The 18,539-nt window shown below is 34.9% G+C and overlaps 1 protein-coding gene across 4 annotated transcripts in view; it reads right to left on the reverse strand.

Annotated features, from left to right (window-relative positions):
• Arid4b (AT-rich interaction domain 4B) overlaps window positions 1–18,539 on the reverse strand; it is a 135,319-nt gene that overhangs the window by 74,456 nt on the left and 42,324 nt on the right. For all 4 annotated transcript variants that reach the window (XR_007104309.1, XM_047520452.1, XM_047520451.1 and 1 more), the window contains exons 3-4: window positions 3,565–3,675; window positions 328–393 (exon numbers count right to left, since the gene is read on the reverse strand). Coding sequence is in view for 3 of the 4 variants with exons in the window: in XM_047520452.1 (XP_047376408.1) it covers window positions 328–393; window positions 3,565–3,675 (177 nt within the window). In the remaining variant the exon portion in view is untranslated. The remainder of the gene's footprint in view (window positions 1–327; window positions 394–3,564; window positions 3,676–18,539) is intronic.

The raw sequence follows: 18,539 nt of genomic DNA on the forward strand, positions 1-18,539 counted from the left end.
AAGCTCTGAGTTTTGGTGTTTAACTTCTCACTGTTTAGATCAACGCAAAACATGGATCACTGATCCCTAGTTCATCATCTCTTCATCATGGGAAATCCATTATTCTGGAGAGTGAAAGTATGCAATGCCTTCTGGACATTCATTTCTGAACACACTGTTATAGTTTTTACTAACATATTAGGTATTTTTTAATGTTAAAGCTATTTTCTTCTATTACATTTTTTAGAGAAAAGTATATATTTTACTAACTACAAAATAGCATCAATTAAAAGAAAAAAGATCATGTATTACTCTTTCTCAATCACAGAAAGATAATAAATCAATTACCTTCAGTGGGCCCTTTATATGGTCATCCTGAACTTCCACTGTTGAAGAATCATGTCTAAATGTCACCTAGAAATTATAATGACAAAAAAATCAAGCAATATAAGCTTATAAATACATTATTCATTTCTTATACAACTTAGTATAAACTAGCAACTGCTTAATTTAAATGAGATCCCAAATCCTAAGTGGATACTGAAAAATCCTGATTGCTTCGTACAGTGGTCCGTGCCTGAAATCTGGTTAACTTGGGAAGCTAAGGTAGGAGAATGGCAAGTTTGGGGCCAGCATGGGCAATTTAGCAAGACCCTATCTTGAAATAAAAATAAAAAGGGCTGGAAATACAGCTCCATGGTTGAGGACCCCTATACCACAAAAATTAATTAACTAATTAATTAAAATAAAAAGTAAATTTTAAAAATTATTTAAACTGATAACTGCACAGGCTCTTTTTTAAAAAATAAAAGTAACCAACAATATCAAATCTAAATTACTCAATGCTCTATGTTTTCATACTTAATTCAATACTATTAGTTATTAGTTTAGCTGTAAAATTTGTTTTCCTTTTTGAAAACTGAGGAAAGAAGGCACAGAGACCTTCAGCTATTTGAGGTTATATAATTTTGTGAAGGCTTAGTTTAATAATAAACAGTAGACACAAGCATTTACTAAGAGTTAAGCATCACACTCACACACCTAAATTTAATACCCAAGGATGGGGGATGTAGCTCAGTGGTAGCAAGCATAAAACTTTGGGTTTAATCCCAGCACTGCCAATATCAATCTCCAAAACAACCCTCTTAGGTAGGTATTATTTCTAGTTTGTTGATAAGAAAACTGAGGATCAGAAAGTAAAAGTAATTGGTTCAAGTTCATAACTAGTACATGGTGGTGCCAAGGTTCAAATGTTGACATTTAAGCTCTAGAACTTTACTATACTTTATATCAGTACTAGGGAATCACAGACCAGAAAATCAGACACAAACACAGTTAAAGTTAAACTAAAGGGTTCAAGTTTGAATATTTAATTAGCTAGTGGAAAACATTATAGTTTCCACTGTTCAGTACAGAGAAACTTGTTTTCTCTGATACAAGGCACGAGAGTTCTTCTGAACCATCAACAAGCTCTTATCAGATTTATGTGATTATCAACCCAGCTATGAAGGAAGACGCCTTGTAGCATCTCAGGCATTTCTGTATCACACTAAGGCATCACCACACTTAAATCATCTGCATAGGTACCTATTCTCCTTCACTTAAACTGTAAGCCACTTAAAGACGGGAGGTCTTAACACTTGAGTTTCAGTGTCTTCATATAGTCCTTAGCATAGAACACATGCTCAACAAATGAAAACTGGTAGTAAAGAAATTTATCAACAATTTTGTTTAAAATGCATTCATTTTTATTTATGAACAAATTAAACTGGTCAAAATATATGCTCTCCATTTGTTGAGAAAACAATTAACTTTGAATTCTAAACAAATTTTTACAGCATCCCAAAAAATTATGAGGCACAATGTACTCTCTGCTAGCCAGAAACAAAGTTTTGTTCCTTTTATTTAGATCAAGAAATAGCAGGAATGCTCCATGTCATTTTAGCTAGGCTGTGAGTTGGGGATATAATTCAGACAATAATTCTTGGGTCAAAGTATGGGTCCTGGGGTAACAAGGTTCCTGAGCTCAAAGCATGTTTCTCCTAACTGGCACAACAGACCAGTGTGCATCCCCAGTTCTACACCAGGAAGGAGGACCTTTGTCTAATTCACAGGAAGGTGTTACATGTGCTAGCAGCAGCCCTAAAAAAGTGAGAAAATTGATAGATGTCTTTTTCTTCATTTCTAGTATAGGGTTGGAAAAAAACTGAGTGTTTAGGGAACACGGGAGTGTGGAGTCAGAAGAGGAAACATCAGTACCCCATAAAACCACATTATAAGTGAACTCAAGGTACATGACCTGTGGAAAGGGAAGGCAGCTTGGAACCAAGAGTAGCATATTACAGGTCTATAGTTAAGTAGAACGTCTTTTCAAATGGTTTTTAGTCAGAAGCACAAATGAGAATTGCCCAGGAAGCTTTAGCACATCCATATAATGAGCAAGGAACCCAAGGATGCAGCCAAGGGAAATGCTACAGAGGAGAATCAGATATTCTCCACAGGAAGCACAACACCTCTCCAGCCTATTTAACTAGTGCCAGTCAAACCAATGATTGACACATCTGCTCATCTAGATTACAAATCTCTAGAGGACAGAGTTCAGGTCTCGTCCTATCCCCACACCCTCCTTCCCACCCAAGTTTCCTAAACATAGTCTGCCAATCAATATAACAAATAAATAAATATCTACATTCAAATATTTTACTTGTCTTATATTTTCCGAATACAAAGACATCTTTTTGCTGTTAAATACAGGTGGCTCATGTTTATTCTTTCTTGCCTTTCTTTCTTTGTGGTGCTATGGACTGAACCCAGGGCCTCACTCAGGGTAGGTGAGTACTTTACCACTGAACTACACTCTCAGTCCCCACCTCCACCCTTTTTTTTTTTTTTTTCCTCTTTAAGGGTGGGATCTGGTTATGTTCCTCAAACTGGTCTCCAAACTCCTAAATGTGACCTTACTGACCCCATCTCCAGAATACTAGGGACTACAGGCAAACACTACCACACCAGGATCATGATCATTTATTAAACTGAAAGCAATTACATTTCTTTTTCTGTTATTTGAGAGAAAACTCATGTGCTTTAGATTTTTCAAAAGAGGCAGAGGATAAAGAATCAACAACCAGATGTACCATACTTTATCATTAAGAGACCATCAATTAAGAGTACCAACCCCATTTCATGGTTAAAATGGGGAAGAAAGTCTTAAAATTGGTAGACTGTTTTGCTATAATGGTTTTGGAGAAATCATTAGCCCTCCGTGATCCTCGATTTTCCTATAATAAAATTAAGGAATTAAACTAGATGTCTTACAAGATCCTTCAGAGCACTAAAACACTTAACATTACAAACAATAACAAGGCTATAGTGAAACTGCATTCAAAATATAAACTATGCTAATCTAATTTTATTCCAACAGGAGTGCTTCAAAATGACTAAGAATGCTTATTTGGGGGTATTTTTATAACCATTACTCCTAGAAACTCAATTGTCAGAAAAATAACTCTTAAGATATACTTACTCAACTAGAGTTTAAATACCAAATACTGAACATATAACTTACAAAAACTACAATTACGGTACCTTGACTTTGACAAGTCTTTTTGCTGTTTTGATCTTCGCTTCACAAAAGGCTCCTCTGTATTTAGCACTCACATCAGTGCCCACCGTCAAATAGGGAGGCTCATCAAGGGCCTAAACATGCAAAGAAATATAATTAGACTCAAACTGCTGAATTCTTTCCCACAATCAGAATAGTGAATCCAATCCTATTATAGCTATTAAAGTCATAAAAGGAATATATCTTATAATAAATCCATGAAATATGATAAATTAATGATAATAAAATGTGTACCATAAAGACTACTTAAATGTATTAAATATCATATAAAATATAAAGCTTCTCTTTCCTATTAAACACATATAATTCCTGATATGAATTAGCTCACTCATAAGGTATAGCCTTTCATCTCTACCTCCAGCTACCCACTCTTTTACTCACTGAAATATTTATTTGTTGTATGATTAAAGGGAAGGATTCAGTTGTGAGACAGCAGATCTTTGAAGTTCAAAGTCTGAAAAAAAGTATCTTCTAATATTTTATGATATATCTGAGGACTCACGCCAAATTCAAAATAGCTCTGTTATAGGTGTAGACAATGTAAGATAAAATAGTATAAAAGGAAAAGAAAACAAATGTATTCAAACTACTGGTGGAAGCTATGTAAGAAAATCCAATCTGAGGCATTTCTAATAAACTGTTAAGTCAAAACATCTCAAATGCTTTCATATAGGTTCACTGTTTATTCACTCTTGTATCTTAAATAAGACTTTTATTTCCTCATTTGTGATTTCGTTTTTAATAGCCCTAATCTACCTGTTTTGACCTTTTACAATCAGGTACACTTCTGCATAGGAGCCATTTATTTCAAAGGAATTCCGCATGTATAAACCAATTCCACAGCCAAAGGATGATTATGTAAACAGTTTTTCCCGAAGTGTTTTACAAGAAATACTAATAATATCCTAAGATGCTCCATCAAAAAAGAAAAGGAGGCAAGAGTTTAGGAAAAATCAATGTATTAGATGAATTCCTTCTCCACCTTATCTCTGGAGATTTGTAAATATGTGCTAAATGTTTCAAGAAGCCCTATAAAAAACAAGTAAACTTTGAGCAGTCCCAATTTCTTTGTCCAATTTTCTACTGCTATTTATTAGCATCCTACAGAAACAGAACATAATGTAGAAAATATTGTTATCACAGCAATATAATCTATCAGTTTCATTTAGATTTTAAATTACATTCACCCCTAGCCTAGTAGTTGTAAATAATAAAATGAAGAGGTATCTATCTCCCAAAGGGATAAAGACATTCCACTGTGGCAACAAAAGTATCCATGATTTTACCTAATACCTCCACAATGGCCATTTGGCTTACAAGTCTATGTATTTCATGAAAGTTTTTTTTTTTTTTTTTTTTTTTGAGCATTGATCTTGTAACCTGCTACTTTACTGAATTCACTTATGAGTTCTAAAAGTTTCCTGGTGGAACTTCCAGGTTCCTCTAAATATATAATCATGTTATCAGCGAACAGGGATAGTTTGAGTTCTTCTTTTCCTATTCGTATCCCTTTAATTTCTTTGGTTTGTCTAATTGCTCTGGCTAGAGTCTCAAGGACGATGTTGAACAGAAGTGGTGAAAGGGAGCATCCCTGCCTTGTTCCAGTTTTTAGGGGAAATGCTTTCAGTTTTTCACCATTTAGAATGATATTGGCCATGGGCTTAGCGTAGATGGCCTTTACAATGTTAAGGAATGTTCCCACTATCCCTATTTTTTCTAGTGCTATGAGCATGAAGGGATGCTGTATTTTATCAAATGCTTTTTCTGCATCTATCGAAATAATCATGTGATTCTTAACTTTAAGTCTGTTGATATGGTGAATGACATTTATTGATTTCCGGATGTTGAACCAACCTTGCATCCCTGGGATAAAACCCACTGGATCGTGGTGCACTATCTTTTTAATATATTTTTGTATGCAATTTGCTAAAATTTTGTTGAGAATTTTTGCGTCGATGTTCATTAAGGATATTGGTCTGAATTTTTCTTTCCTCGATGTGTCTCAGTCTGGTTTAGGTATCAGGGTGATATTGGTGTCATAGAATGAGTTTGGGAGGGTTCCCTCCTCTTCTATTTCATGGAATACTTTTATTTCATGGAATATTTTGAGGATTATTGCAATGAGCTCTTCTTTAAAGGTTTTGTAGAACTTGGCTGAGAACCCATCTGGTCTCGAACTTTACTTTGTTGGTAGGCTTTTGATGACCTCTTCTATTTCATTGCTTGAAATTGATTTATTTAAGTTGTGTATGTCCTCCTGATTCAGTTTAGGTAATTCACATGTCTCTAGAAACTTGTTGATGTCTTCGAGGTTTTCTGTTTTGTTGAATACAGATTTTCAAAATAGCTTCTAATTATGTCTTGTATTTCACTCGTGTCTGTTGTGATATTTCCTTGTTCATTCCAAATTTTAGTAATTTGAGTTTTCTCCCTCTTTCTCTTTGTTAGTGTGGCTAAGGGTTTATCAATTTTGTTTATTTTTTCAAAGAACCAACTATTTATTTTGTTAATTTTTCCGATTGTTTCTTTTGTTTCAATTTCATTGATTTCGGCTCTGATTTTCACTATTTCCTGTCTTCTACTACTTTTGGTGTTGGAAAGTATTTCTTTAAACATATACCAAAGTAGCTAGGCAGTGGTACACAACTGTAATCCAGTAACTGGGAGGCTGAGGCAGGAGTATCACGAGTTTGAGGCAAGCCTTGGCAACTTAACAAGGTGCTATCTCACAACAAAAGAAAAATGGCTGGGAATGTAACTCGGGGTAGAGTGTTCCCAGGTTCAATTCCCAGGCCCGAAAATAATAATAATAATAATGATCATTATTATTATTATTATCATTAATAATAATGATCATTATTATTATTATTAATTTTTTTAAAGTAAGTATGAGTTTTAGAACCTGCTTAGGAAAATGTCTATATCTCACTTCACTTATGCTATAACGGAAGTGTACCCTTATAGAAAGAATCATTGCTGTATCGTTACTTTAACTTTTATATAATTAACTGTAACTTAATATAGCTATTGCACCTAAAATTAATAAATACATTTCCTCTTTATCTGTATTAGCTCTGAAATTATTTTTCACTGGCCAAAATTATGATTAAATTATAGATAGAATGAAATTTAGTGGCTTTATTTTAGTAAAACCAAAAAAATAAACTCAACATTTCACTTGAAAAAAAATTTCCCCATTTTTTATTGGTGCACTGTAGTTGTACGTAATGATGTGATTTTTTGTTGTTGTTGTTACTTGTTCATACATGCACACAATATCATGCAAAAATTATAAGAAGGGGATATATTGTACAGCGTGGTGAAAACATGTTACTTTTTACTAATCACTATACAATATATATGTATTTCAAAATATCACACTGTGGGGCTGGAGTCCTAGCTCAGTGGCATAGTGGTAGACTAGCACGTGTGAGACACTCAGATCGATCCTCAGGACTATATAAAAATAAAGTGCAGGCATTATGTCCAACTAAAAAAATACATTAAAAAATACATTACACTAAATATTTTGAAAGTGTTCATTCTTTGTCAATTGAATATTTTCAAACTTTTAAAAAAATAAAATCTCAAGGAAATTTCAATTCATTCTGTAGTTCAAGTGGAATAAGGAATTCTCGAGAGAAGATCCTATATGGTAGGACAGTCTTCAAACTTCCTATTTCCAGGAGCAAAAACAAGCCTGCCTTATCAGTCAGTGAAATTTTATTTTCAGAGGCATACAGTGCAACCCAAAATTTAGAAATATACAAGAGAAGAACTACAAGTTGCACATTTGTAACTACTATGGGGCAAACAAATATTTTAAAATTTATAAGCCTTCAAACTTTTAAAAGAAAAATTTTAAAGAAAGAAAGAACATTAACTTTTTAGACTATATATATACAGAAATCTACCTATATATTCATCAATATTCACATCAAACTGCTCGTAGGGCACCTGAATTTGAGAGGGGATCTTCCCATCACCCCCCACCCAGCACACACACAAAAAACTAAGCACCTACCATATCCTCACCAACATGAAAATCTATGTTCATAGAAAAAGGGTATTAATTCCCTGAAATATATCACAGGACAAATTATTTTGAAGGGTAATATTTTCCTGCCTTTAGGCTAGAATGTATGAAAAGGAATTAAATGCACCTAAGGAAATGCCTCACTGAAAACGACTTGCAAAGGGACATCAAAGTCTAACAAAATTGGGGAGAAGGGGTGCCTGTAGTTTTTGTTCAGAGTACATGCCTCACATGTGTGAGGCACTGGGTTCAATTCTCAGCACCACATATAAATAAATAAAATAAAGGTATATCAACATCTAAAAAAATAATTAAAAAGAAAGTCCTAACAAAATGGGCTGAAATAAATCCATTGGTAAAACAGAGATGATGTGTTAAAAAAGGTAGAAAAAGAAAAAAGCAATGATCTATGTTTCCTTTTTTTGGTACCAGAAATTAAACCCAGGGGCACTTTCCCACTTGAGTTATATCCCCAGCCCCACTCCCATTTTTTTTTTTTTAATTTCTTTTATTTTGAGACAGGGTCTCATTAAATTGCTAGAGCCTCACTAATTTGCTTAGGTTGGCCTTAAACTTGTGATCCTCCTGCCAGAGGCTCCCAAGTCATTGGGATATAGCAGGTGTATACCATTGTGCCTAGATAATAAGCTATGTTCTGATTTTACTTCTGCCTTTGTTTCTGTTGCATCACCTTAAGGAAGTAACTTTTCCATTCCTAAATTCTCATTTAGCATAATACTTTGAATCTTAAATATTATTTGTTTAACAATCCCACATCAAAGCACTAAGGTTACAAAGATGGTCAAAGTGGAATACACTGCCAATAATCACTGGTTAATAATCACTGAGAAGTGAAACTATGCAAGTATTTTTAAATGTTAACCAATATATAAATGAGATTTGCTACTGAGACACATCAAATCCATGACCAACACTATCATATTTGTATATGTAATGCTAGAAGGGTATAAGGTATCACTCTATAATTAATCTAACATGAGAAAAAAGAGCTGACTGATAATAGCATAGACTTTCAAAGCAAAAAGACACGGTTCAACTACTATAACTAGATAAATTTTATGGGCTACTGAACCTAACTAAGCTTCAATTTTTATATCAGGAAAACAAAGTCAATATCAGAAAGCACTCAGTTATGAAGTAGGAAGTAGAGAGCTACTAACAATTACTATTAATATTATGAAATACTCAACATGGGGATTATGGTTTGGATCTCAAATGTCCTCCACAAAGTCTCATTCATTGGAAGGCCTGGTCCCCAATGCACTAATGTTCACAGGTAGGGCTTTTGGGAAGTGATTGGATTATGGGGATTCTGGCCTCATCAGTAGGTTAATCAATTGGTAGCTAAATAGACTATGGGGAAGACAGTGGAAACCAGAAGAGGTGGGACCTAGAGGTCATTTCTTATCCCCAGTTCTCTTCCCTATCTCTGCTTCCTGGCTGCCAAAAAGTGAGCAGCTTTTCTCTGTTACACCCTTCTCCCATGATGTTCTGCCTCATGGGAGGCAGGCCCAAAGCAATGAAGCTGGCAGGCCCACCATGAACTGAAAACTCTGAAACCAAGAACAAAAGTAAAATTTTCCTAAGTTGTTTTTCCCAGATATTTGTCAAGCCAACAAAAAGCTGACTAACACAGTGAGTAAATAACCAATTACATCAATGTGGTTTCACATTTCCTTCGCTCTCCCCTTTAATACTCGAGGGAAAGTGGGTTGTGGTGGCACATGCTTGCAATCCCAGCTACACAGGAGGCTGAGGCAGGAGGATCTGGGCAATTTAGAAAGACCCTGTCTTAAAGTAAAATACAAAGGACTGAAAAGTAGCTCTGTGCTTGCCTAGCACATAGGAGGCCTTGGGTTCAATCCCCAGTACCATGTACATGTACACATACACACACAAATTCAAGAAGTGACGCCTCAATTTAAGTGACTGTTCACCATAAATTGTGCAAATTCAAAGTGAATTCGCTTTCTTCACTTTTTTCAGTGTCCAAAAATCCTGAGAATTCAGTATTTTTCAGTACTAAATCTAATGAGAGAAAAAAAAAAAAAAAAACCCACAAGTTAACTAGTATAGTTTTAAAATGTTAATGTATTTTCCCCCTCTAGAAATGTGGCAATAACCAAAGACACATTACATTATGTGTATGTAAAAAATTATATATACTAATAAAGATAAGAACAACTGTTAAAAGGATTAACCTATAGAAAAGGGAATAGAATGAAGGAGTGTTTTAGTCAGCTTTTTGTCACTGTGACCACAAGAGACAAAAACAACTTAAGAGGAAGAAAAGTTTATTTTGGCTCACAGTTTCAGAGGTTCAGTCCATGGTCAGCCAAATCCTTAGCTCGGCCCAAGATGAGACAGAACAGCATGGAGGAAGGGCATGGAGGAGAAAAGCAGCTCAGTTCATGACCGCCAGGAAGCAGAAAAATAGTGAAGGAGGTGCCAGGGACAAAATATAAAACTCAAAGGCATGCCTCTAATGACCTACTTCCTCCAGCCACACCTACCTGACTACAGTTACCACCAGCTTAATCCATTCAATTGGATTAATCCATTGACCAGATCATACCTCTAATCATTTCACCTCTGAATATTCTTACATTGCCTCACACATGAAATTTTGGGGAACACTTCATATCCAAACCATAGCAAGGGATGAGTGAAAATGTTTTATTAGAAGTCTATTTCTAAAGAAAGGGGTTTTTCTTCTTCTTTTGAAGAACTAGAATGTATTCTTTGTTGTTGTTTTTTTTTTTTAATGGACACTTAGTAATGTTACAAATATATACAAAAGAAGACAGAACTGAGTACATATGTGCCTATAATCCCTCTGGCTCAGGAGATTGAGGCAGGAAGATGACAGGTTTGAAGCCAGCCTCAGCACCTTAGTGAGGCTGTAAGCAACCTAATGAGACCTTGTCTCAAAATGAAAAATAAAAAAGGCCTGGGGATGTGGCTTAGTGGTTAAAGACCCTTGCATTCAATTTTCAATACTAAAAAGAAAAAAAAAAAAGAAAGGGAGGGAGGGAGAGAGGGAAAGAGGGAAAAGAAAAGAAAAAAGAGAAAGAAAAGTCAAGTCAGACTACTATAACAAAGCCCTGCATATAACTATATCAACCTACATACAATTGTATCATCTATCCCCCCTTTCAATTATCCCTCAATCTTGATTATATTGAAGGAAATTCCAGATACTGTATTACTTCATCAAGACAACAAAAAATTATTATTTGCAATGACTGGGACTAAAGGTTACTTTGAGTTTTGTTATTAATATTTTTCTGCTCTTTACAATTATATAATGAAAGACAGTATAAAATAGTAATTAAAAGTACAAGCACCAGGGCTGAGATACAACTAAGTCATAGAAAACGTAAGTAGTATGTGCGAGGTCCTGAGTTCAAGCCCTAGCTTCAAAAAACAAACAACAATTACACAATAACAAAAGGTAAAGATTCCTGAATTAGATGCCTAGATTAAAATCTATCACTTATTAGCATGTGACTTGGGCTAGGACCCCGACACCTCAGGATATAGTGACAGTTAACAATCTCACAGGGATGAGGAATAAGAGTCTATACCTATAGTGTTTAAAAAAAATTAAATCCTATACTAAAGGACTGAAGTCACAACAAATTCCCACATACAGAGAGATGCCTGCGTGTGTGTGTGTGTGTGTGTGTGTGTGTGTGTGTGAGAGAGAGAGAGAGAGAGAGAAAGAGAGAGAGAGAGAGAGAGAGAGAAAGAGAAAGAGAGAATGAATTTGAATGGGAAGAGGCTACTTTAATATGGTCTCCCTTATTCAATTCAGACATGAAGCAATTATGCTGCATTCTAGTAGCAGCAAGAGGTGTTATGGCTCTGTATTTATGGTCCATGATGAAGTGTATCATGACCCCTGAGTATGACAGAAAGACAACCAAGACTTGTAGACCTATTTTCAGGTAAATGTACTTTGGTCAAAAGTAGAGGTGTACAAAGAATTATATCCCTAGGTTAACTAAGATTCCTTTGACCAACACCAGCCCTAATACATACTAAATCTACACAGCCATAACCTTCTCTTTTTTGCTATTTCTCTGATTTTGATTAATAATATGGACCAGCTCAAATAAGATGTATTTATGTAGAACAACCACAACAAAAAGGAAATTTAACTACTAAATTATCATCCCCTTGTTGAGCAAACAAAACAGTTTCCTAGTTGTCAAGGAAACAGCTACCTCACAGTTATCCAGCAATGCTTAGACAATTATTTTTCTAGTCAATCTACCAAATGTCCTATCTGGCACCTAAAAATCACTGCATTCCATGAGAATGATAAAAAAAAACATAAGCAATTTTCAAATTAGAAGTTGGTGGATAAAAGTCTTTCAAGATGACAACATGCCAGGGAAGCATGTAAGTACACAAATGAATCAACAGTAATTTCTCATATGCCTCTGAACTGCAGTACCCTAAACATATAAAATGAGTTTCAGATGATAGTTAAATCAATTCTTCAAATGCCTGGTTAACGTTGACACAACCCAGGAAACACTCGGTTATTCAAAACCGATTGTTTAAAAAGCAAAACACGCTCTATGAAACTTTATTGAGATAGGCTCTTAAAAAGAGTATTCAAATCGGTTCCAAATCCAATACAGCTGGGAGAATCAGAAAACAGGACAATTAAATTTGATGCTAAAAACATACATTAATAAACTTCAACAGAGTGACAACAAATCTATGAAAACAACCTGTGTTGTATTTGACAATCCTAGAGTTGTTAAAACAAGAATGGATATATTTTCAATAGATGAATGCATGAAATTCCACCTATATACCAAAGGGTATATCTTTTTTTTTTTTTTTTTTTTTTTTGGGTGCTGGGGATCGAACTCAGGGCCTTGTGCTTACAAGGCAAGCACTCTACCGACTGAGCTATCTCCCCAGCCCCCATTTCTAAACTAAGCTTTAAATGCACATTTTTTTAGGATGTGCATTAAGAAAATCATATAATCTAATTTTGAAATCTTCTCTGGGGTCATCTACTCACTTTCATTTTACTAGAAACATGGTTTAGGAAGGGTTACAGGTTGGGAAAACACAAGAAGATAGAACAGATACTGAGTACAAAAATCAATAAGGAGTAGTTTTGGGAGAGCCACATGAAGGCACAAAGGTCTTCAGATAAGGCATGAGTAGGAGGAGCTAAACAGGGACAGAGGAGCAACATGGCTAGAACATGTGTTACACTAACCAAAGAAGTAAACTGACTGAGTAAGTCAATATACTGAGGATAATGGGGTCATGTTTCTCAATGCCAAAAAAGTTAAAAAGGAGAAAAAGGGCGTGCTACTCAGAAGTCAAAATAATGAACTGAAATTAGAAATATGGTTTGAGTGGACTAGAGATGTGGCTCAGTCGCAGAGCATTTGCATGAGCCCCTGGGTTCAATTAACAGCACTGGGAGGAAGAAACACACACACACACACATGCTTTGGATACATGGTTGTGAAATAAATATATACACACCAAAAAGTATAGATACATGTGTCCCTATGCATATGTATGCATGAACCTATGTAGAACCTTTTATTTTCCCAACTCTGTTCACCAAAAAGCCTAAGAGTAACTGAGAGACAAGAGGACAGGTGACGGGGCAAGGCTGAAGCACAGCAATAGCCCAGATCTTGCATTCTAAATCCTCCATTTAAAGGAACCATGGATCCTTGGGAAAATGGCTGATTTCAAGGTTGGGCAGGGAAAGTATGAGAAGACATCTTGTGCCAAAAAGTAAGAAAATGCTCAATAAATGATGGAACATTCCAAAAGGACACAGGAGGCATCTTGAAGTAGATCCTACCTATCAAATAGGGGAAACTTTGAGAATCAAAATAAATATTAAACTGGGCATGGTGGCACATGCTGTAATCTCAGTGGCTCCAAAGGTTGAGGCAGGAAGATGGCAAAGTGAAAGCCAGCCTCAGCAACATAGCTAGGCCCTAAGCAATTTAGCAAAACCCTGTATCAAATTAAAAAATAAAAAAGAGCTGGGCAAAAAAAAAAAAAAGAATGAAAAAACAGCATTTGCCAGTCAATGGATAGAAACAGAGAATATCATGCTAAGCGAAATAAGCGAAACTCAGAAACTCAAAGGTTGAAATGTTTTCTCTCATATTTAGAACTAGAGTAAAGAAAAGGAGGAGGGAAGAATAGAATTACATAAAATAAAGGTAAGATCAGTAATACAGAAGAAGGAGATAAACAGAGGAGGGATGAGTATGGGGAGGCAATGTAGAATGAATTCTTAGAAAATCATGTTGTGTGCAAATATAAATATATATACAACAGGGAACCTCATCCTTATGCATACAGAGAATCAATCAAATATAAATTAACAGATGAGGGAAAGGAAGTCTAGTACAGAAGAGAATGGGAGAGGGGAGGGAGGATGGGAGGGAAAATGGAGGGATCATGAACTGAAATCAAATTCCATCCATGTATGAGTTTCTCAGGATGGACTCAACTACTACATAAAATTATAAAGTTCTAATATAAATAATTTAAAAATAAGTGTCTATTATCTTGTCAGAGCTGTATACGTATATGTCAAACAGATAAACTTAAGATCTGTGTATTCTACCATAAATTGATCACATGTTTTTTAAAAATGATAAATTATAAGGCATTAAATCTGGAATCCATGAGTCCATAAATCCATATTTACATAAATAAATGAACATGTAAATGAATGAATTTTCAAGATGCACTAAAGAGTCAGACATGGTGGCACACACCTGTATGTAATCCGAGGGACTTGGAAGGTTAAGGCAGGAGTATTTTGAAAGGACTAAGGTAAAGCACCCCTGGGTTCAATCTCCAGAGCAAAAAAGGAAAAGAAAAGATGCCGAAGCTTGTCTTTTTAATAAAATGTTAACACAGGAGAAATAACTAGAACAGAGAATCACTGTTAGGCAACCTTCATAAAGGGACTGACTCAGAAAGTTGTCAAGAGATACTAGCTGATGGGTAAAGATCTGATCAATGGGATATCAGTTTAATACTAGAATACCACTCAGAGGTGGGAGGATGTAAAGCACTGAGAATCAAAGTACATTATTTCTATGGTATATCTACCAAAACTGACCCTAGTGATGAGAAAAAAATCAGGCAAACCGAGGCTGAAGTTATCTTACAGATTGTAAGATATGAGGTTTCTATTTCTTGCAATTCTTAAAGACATGAACTTTGGGGAAAGTTCTAGACTGAAATAATCTGCAAAGATAAAAAAGACAACTAAATGCAACCTGTGTTCCTGGGTAGAAGCATGAACCAGACAGGAAAAACAAAGACCTTATTTAGAAGAGTTGATGAAATCTAAATGGGTCTGGAAAAGACAGGTACTGTAACATTGCTGATTTCTTGGTTTGGAGTGTTGAATGCAGGGTAGGTAGAAAAGTGTTCTCTTTTGGGAATTACGGATGACAAGACAGAGAGAAAGATTAGACACAGAGTAAATGAAAGAGAAGTTAACAACTGGCAAATCTGATAAGGGATTGAACCCAGAAGTACTTTACAACTGAGCTACACTCCCCCTCCTTTTTATTTTTTATTTTGAAACACGGTCTCATAAATTGCTGAGGGTTCCAGTAAGTTGCTAAGGTTGCCCCTGAACTTGTTTCTCCTGCCTCAACCTCCCAAGTTGCTGGAGAAAATATATTATTTTTAAAAGTAGTATATATTCACTGATCATTTACTATCTTTTTCTATGAATTATCCACTTATGCTTTTACCTATCTTTCCAAGTTACTCATTTTTTTATCTTAATTATGAAAAAGTTATATACTGAATTTAAAAAAAAAAAAAACAAACAAAAACAACCCCTCTCCCAAAACACAATCTTCTCTCTGGATACTACCTATATTTCTTAATACTCTTCCTAAAATTTAAATTGCTTTGAAAGATGGAATCACAAAGTACATTTTAGACACACATCTATCACAACCAGAGAGATAAATGTGTATTTGCAGATATTAACAGATGATTGTATGCATAATCCTGGAAACTGAAAAAACGCAAAATAGATACTTTAGAATTTTCAGTATCAGCAAAGAGATAAGAGAGGAATACACTGGGTGAGACATTATTAATTGCCCACTATATTTAAGACATTGTTCTGGAGCTAGGGGTGTGAGTTCATCTGGTTCTATCTCCAGCATCCTTCCTCAAAAAAGACATTGCTCTAAGTGCAGAAAGGGTAATGCAGCTATCTCACATAATGCAAAGGTAGACAATTTACTCTGCCCTCAGGAAAAATGAATCATAATTTGTTACCTTGATAGTGAGGTCAAAACCTTATTCAGGCTAGGGAGATAGCTCAGTTGGCAGAGTGCTTGCCTTGTAAGCACAAGGTCCTGGGTTCAATCCCCAGCACCCCCCCCCCAAAAAAAAAAAAAAAAAAAAAGACCTTATTCAAAAGCAAATGAATATGCCTCTGAATAACAGCGATCTCAGAACATATTTAAACTTTAATAATCTGAAAGTAAGAGGAGCCTGGTGGTGCAGATAACTAAAAAGAAAGAATACAAAGGAAAACCATAACTGGCAAGTTGGTAGTATATAAGGGCATGGAATTAAAAGGCAATAAGTACAACATTTTAAAATGTAACAAGTTGCTAAAGATGCAACTTCTAAGAGTTTGAGCAATAAGAATTCATTAAAACCCCCAACAACCAAGGTTACCCTGTTTCACATTCTCAAGAACCAGTAGGAAATATTAATCTTTGATCACATGAAACTTTATCCAATACATGTCTAGTGACTAAAAGAAAGTGACCCACAAAGTATACAATAAATACTCAAGTCATAGAATTCATTCTAATTTCAGACCTTTAATGCCATGTGGTGACCAATACTACAATACTGACTTTATAACAAATATACAAATATTCTGAAAAGGTGACCTTTCACAGTTGCTTTTATTTGGTGATGTCAGAGATCCAATCTAGGTACTTGCACGTGTTCTTCTACTGAACTACACCCTCAGTTCCCTCAAATTGTATTTTAACCATAACTATCTGTTATCTAGACTTGAACTACTTAAGGCAGAAATAGGGTCTCATTCATCTTTGTAAGCCCTGGTCCTAAAGTAGCACCTACATATTAAAGGAATTCTGAAAATATTTCTTAAATCAAAGATACTAGACACCATTTAAGCCATCATTTAAATGTGATTCCACTGAAGTTGAAAATTACTTATATTTCAAAAACACCTTCTATTTGGAGGCACCTTATACTGGGAAGTAAAAAGTGAAAGCTCTAGAATCAGAATCTCTAACTTCAAACTCCAGGTACATAATGCATGACCCCTTGGGACATTAACTTCTCTAAGGCTAGCTTCATATTTGTAAGGTAGGCTTGATGATAGTAAAAATATAATTTTGTTGATATACTATTTCTTATATATTAAACTTAAATTATGTACATGTTGAATAAAATACATAACAAAGTTGCAATCTGTTACACATAAAATCCCATGTAAAATGCTTAACTGTGCATGGCATATAATAGGCATTCAACAAATGTCAGCTTTAATTTGATATTGTTGCCATTCTTCTTAAAGCAGATTTTGTACTTAACAATCTAAATAATGACAAAAATTGCTCAAGAGGGCTGGAGTTGTAGCTCAGTGGTAGAGCGCATTCCTAGCATGTATGAGGCACTGGGTTCGATTCTCAGCACCACATACAAATAAGTAAAATAAGGTCAACTGACAACTGAAAAAATACTTTAAAAAAAAAAAGCAGTTCAAGAATAGGTATTAGCAACTAAGATATTAGTCCTATGAATATAATACTAGAGACAGGAATGAGAGTAAATATTCACAAGCAGGAATTTCATTTGATTGGGCCAGGAGATTTTCCCAATACTCTGAAAAAAATGTTTTATAGAATCTCAATTTCCTGGCATTTATATTTATGTATGGGTACTGGAATCAGAAGATAAGATTAAAGTATGTCAGAAAACATGATCACCATTGTTTACATAGAACTGGTCTTAAACTTTAAAATGCACACCTATAATCCTAGCAACTCAGGAGCAGTGTGTAACCAATCAACTCTCCCACAACTTCCTCTATTTAAAATAACACAAAACCCTTACCAGAGAAGATCAATATTGCTTCATGAGGCAGGAATATGTAATTTACCACGTGTTCCATTTCTGTTCTTTTCTAATTAATAAACCCACAAGTGAAGTACACTATTCATTATCACCTCTGAGTGTAATACAAAAAAAGCAGTTGCAGAAACCAAAATGTAGTTCTATTATTCAGACGTAGACATTCCCAGAAAATGTTTATGTTGAATCATTTTATCTATCTATGAGCTAACATGGCAGGAAATGTTAGATAAAACAAGGGAAGAATATGTGTATACCTTTTGTATTATCCGATAAAATAATTAAAAAATTTTAATTTTTCCAAACAGACTAGACCCGAGAAAATTGAGGTGTTCAGTCTGACAAAGACTCATACAGTAGTAATAGGATATAGAAACATGAGGACAGGATATATGTAAAGAACACCCTAGGTTATAACCACAATATGCAACCTATTAGTTGAATCTCTTATTGTTTCTCCATCTTTATAAAGAGGATAATAAAAAATGCCATAAGTACAAAGTCTCATAGAAGATCTGAAGAAAAACAGATTAACCAGAAATAGTGCAAGAATAGTAACTGCTCCATAAATACCACTTACATGAACGAGTGAACAAATCCAAACAATCACATCAAAATTGACTATCATCTTCCTGGCTAGATGCCAAGATATACAAAAAGCATTTTTTTTCCTGTCTTAAAAATGTCATGATTTAATTGGGGAGGATGGCC

Source organism: Sciurus carolinensis, chromosome 12, assembly GCF_902686445.1.
Source record: "Sciurus carolinensis chromosome 12, mSciCar1.2, whole genome shotgun sequence".
Lineage (NCBI taxonomy): Eukaryota > Metazoa > Chordata > Mammalia > Rodentia > Sciuridae > Sciurus > Sciurus carolinensis.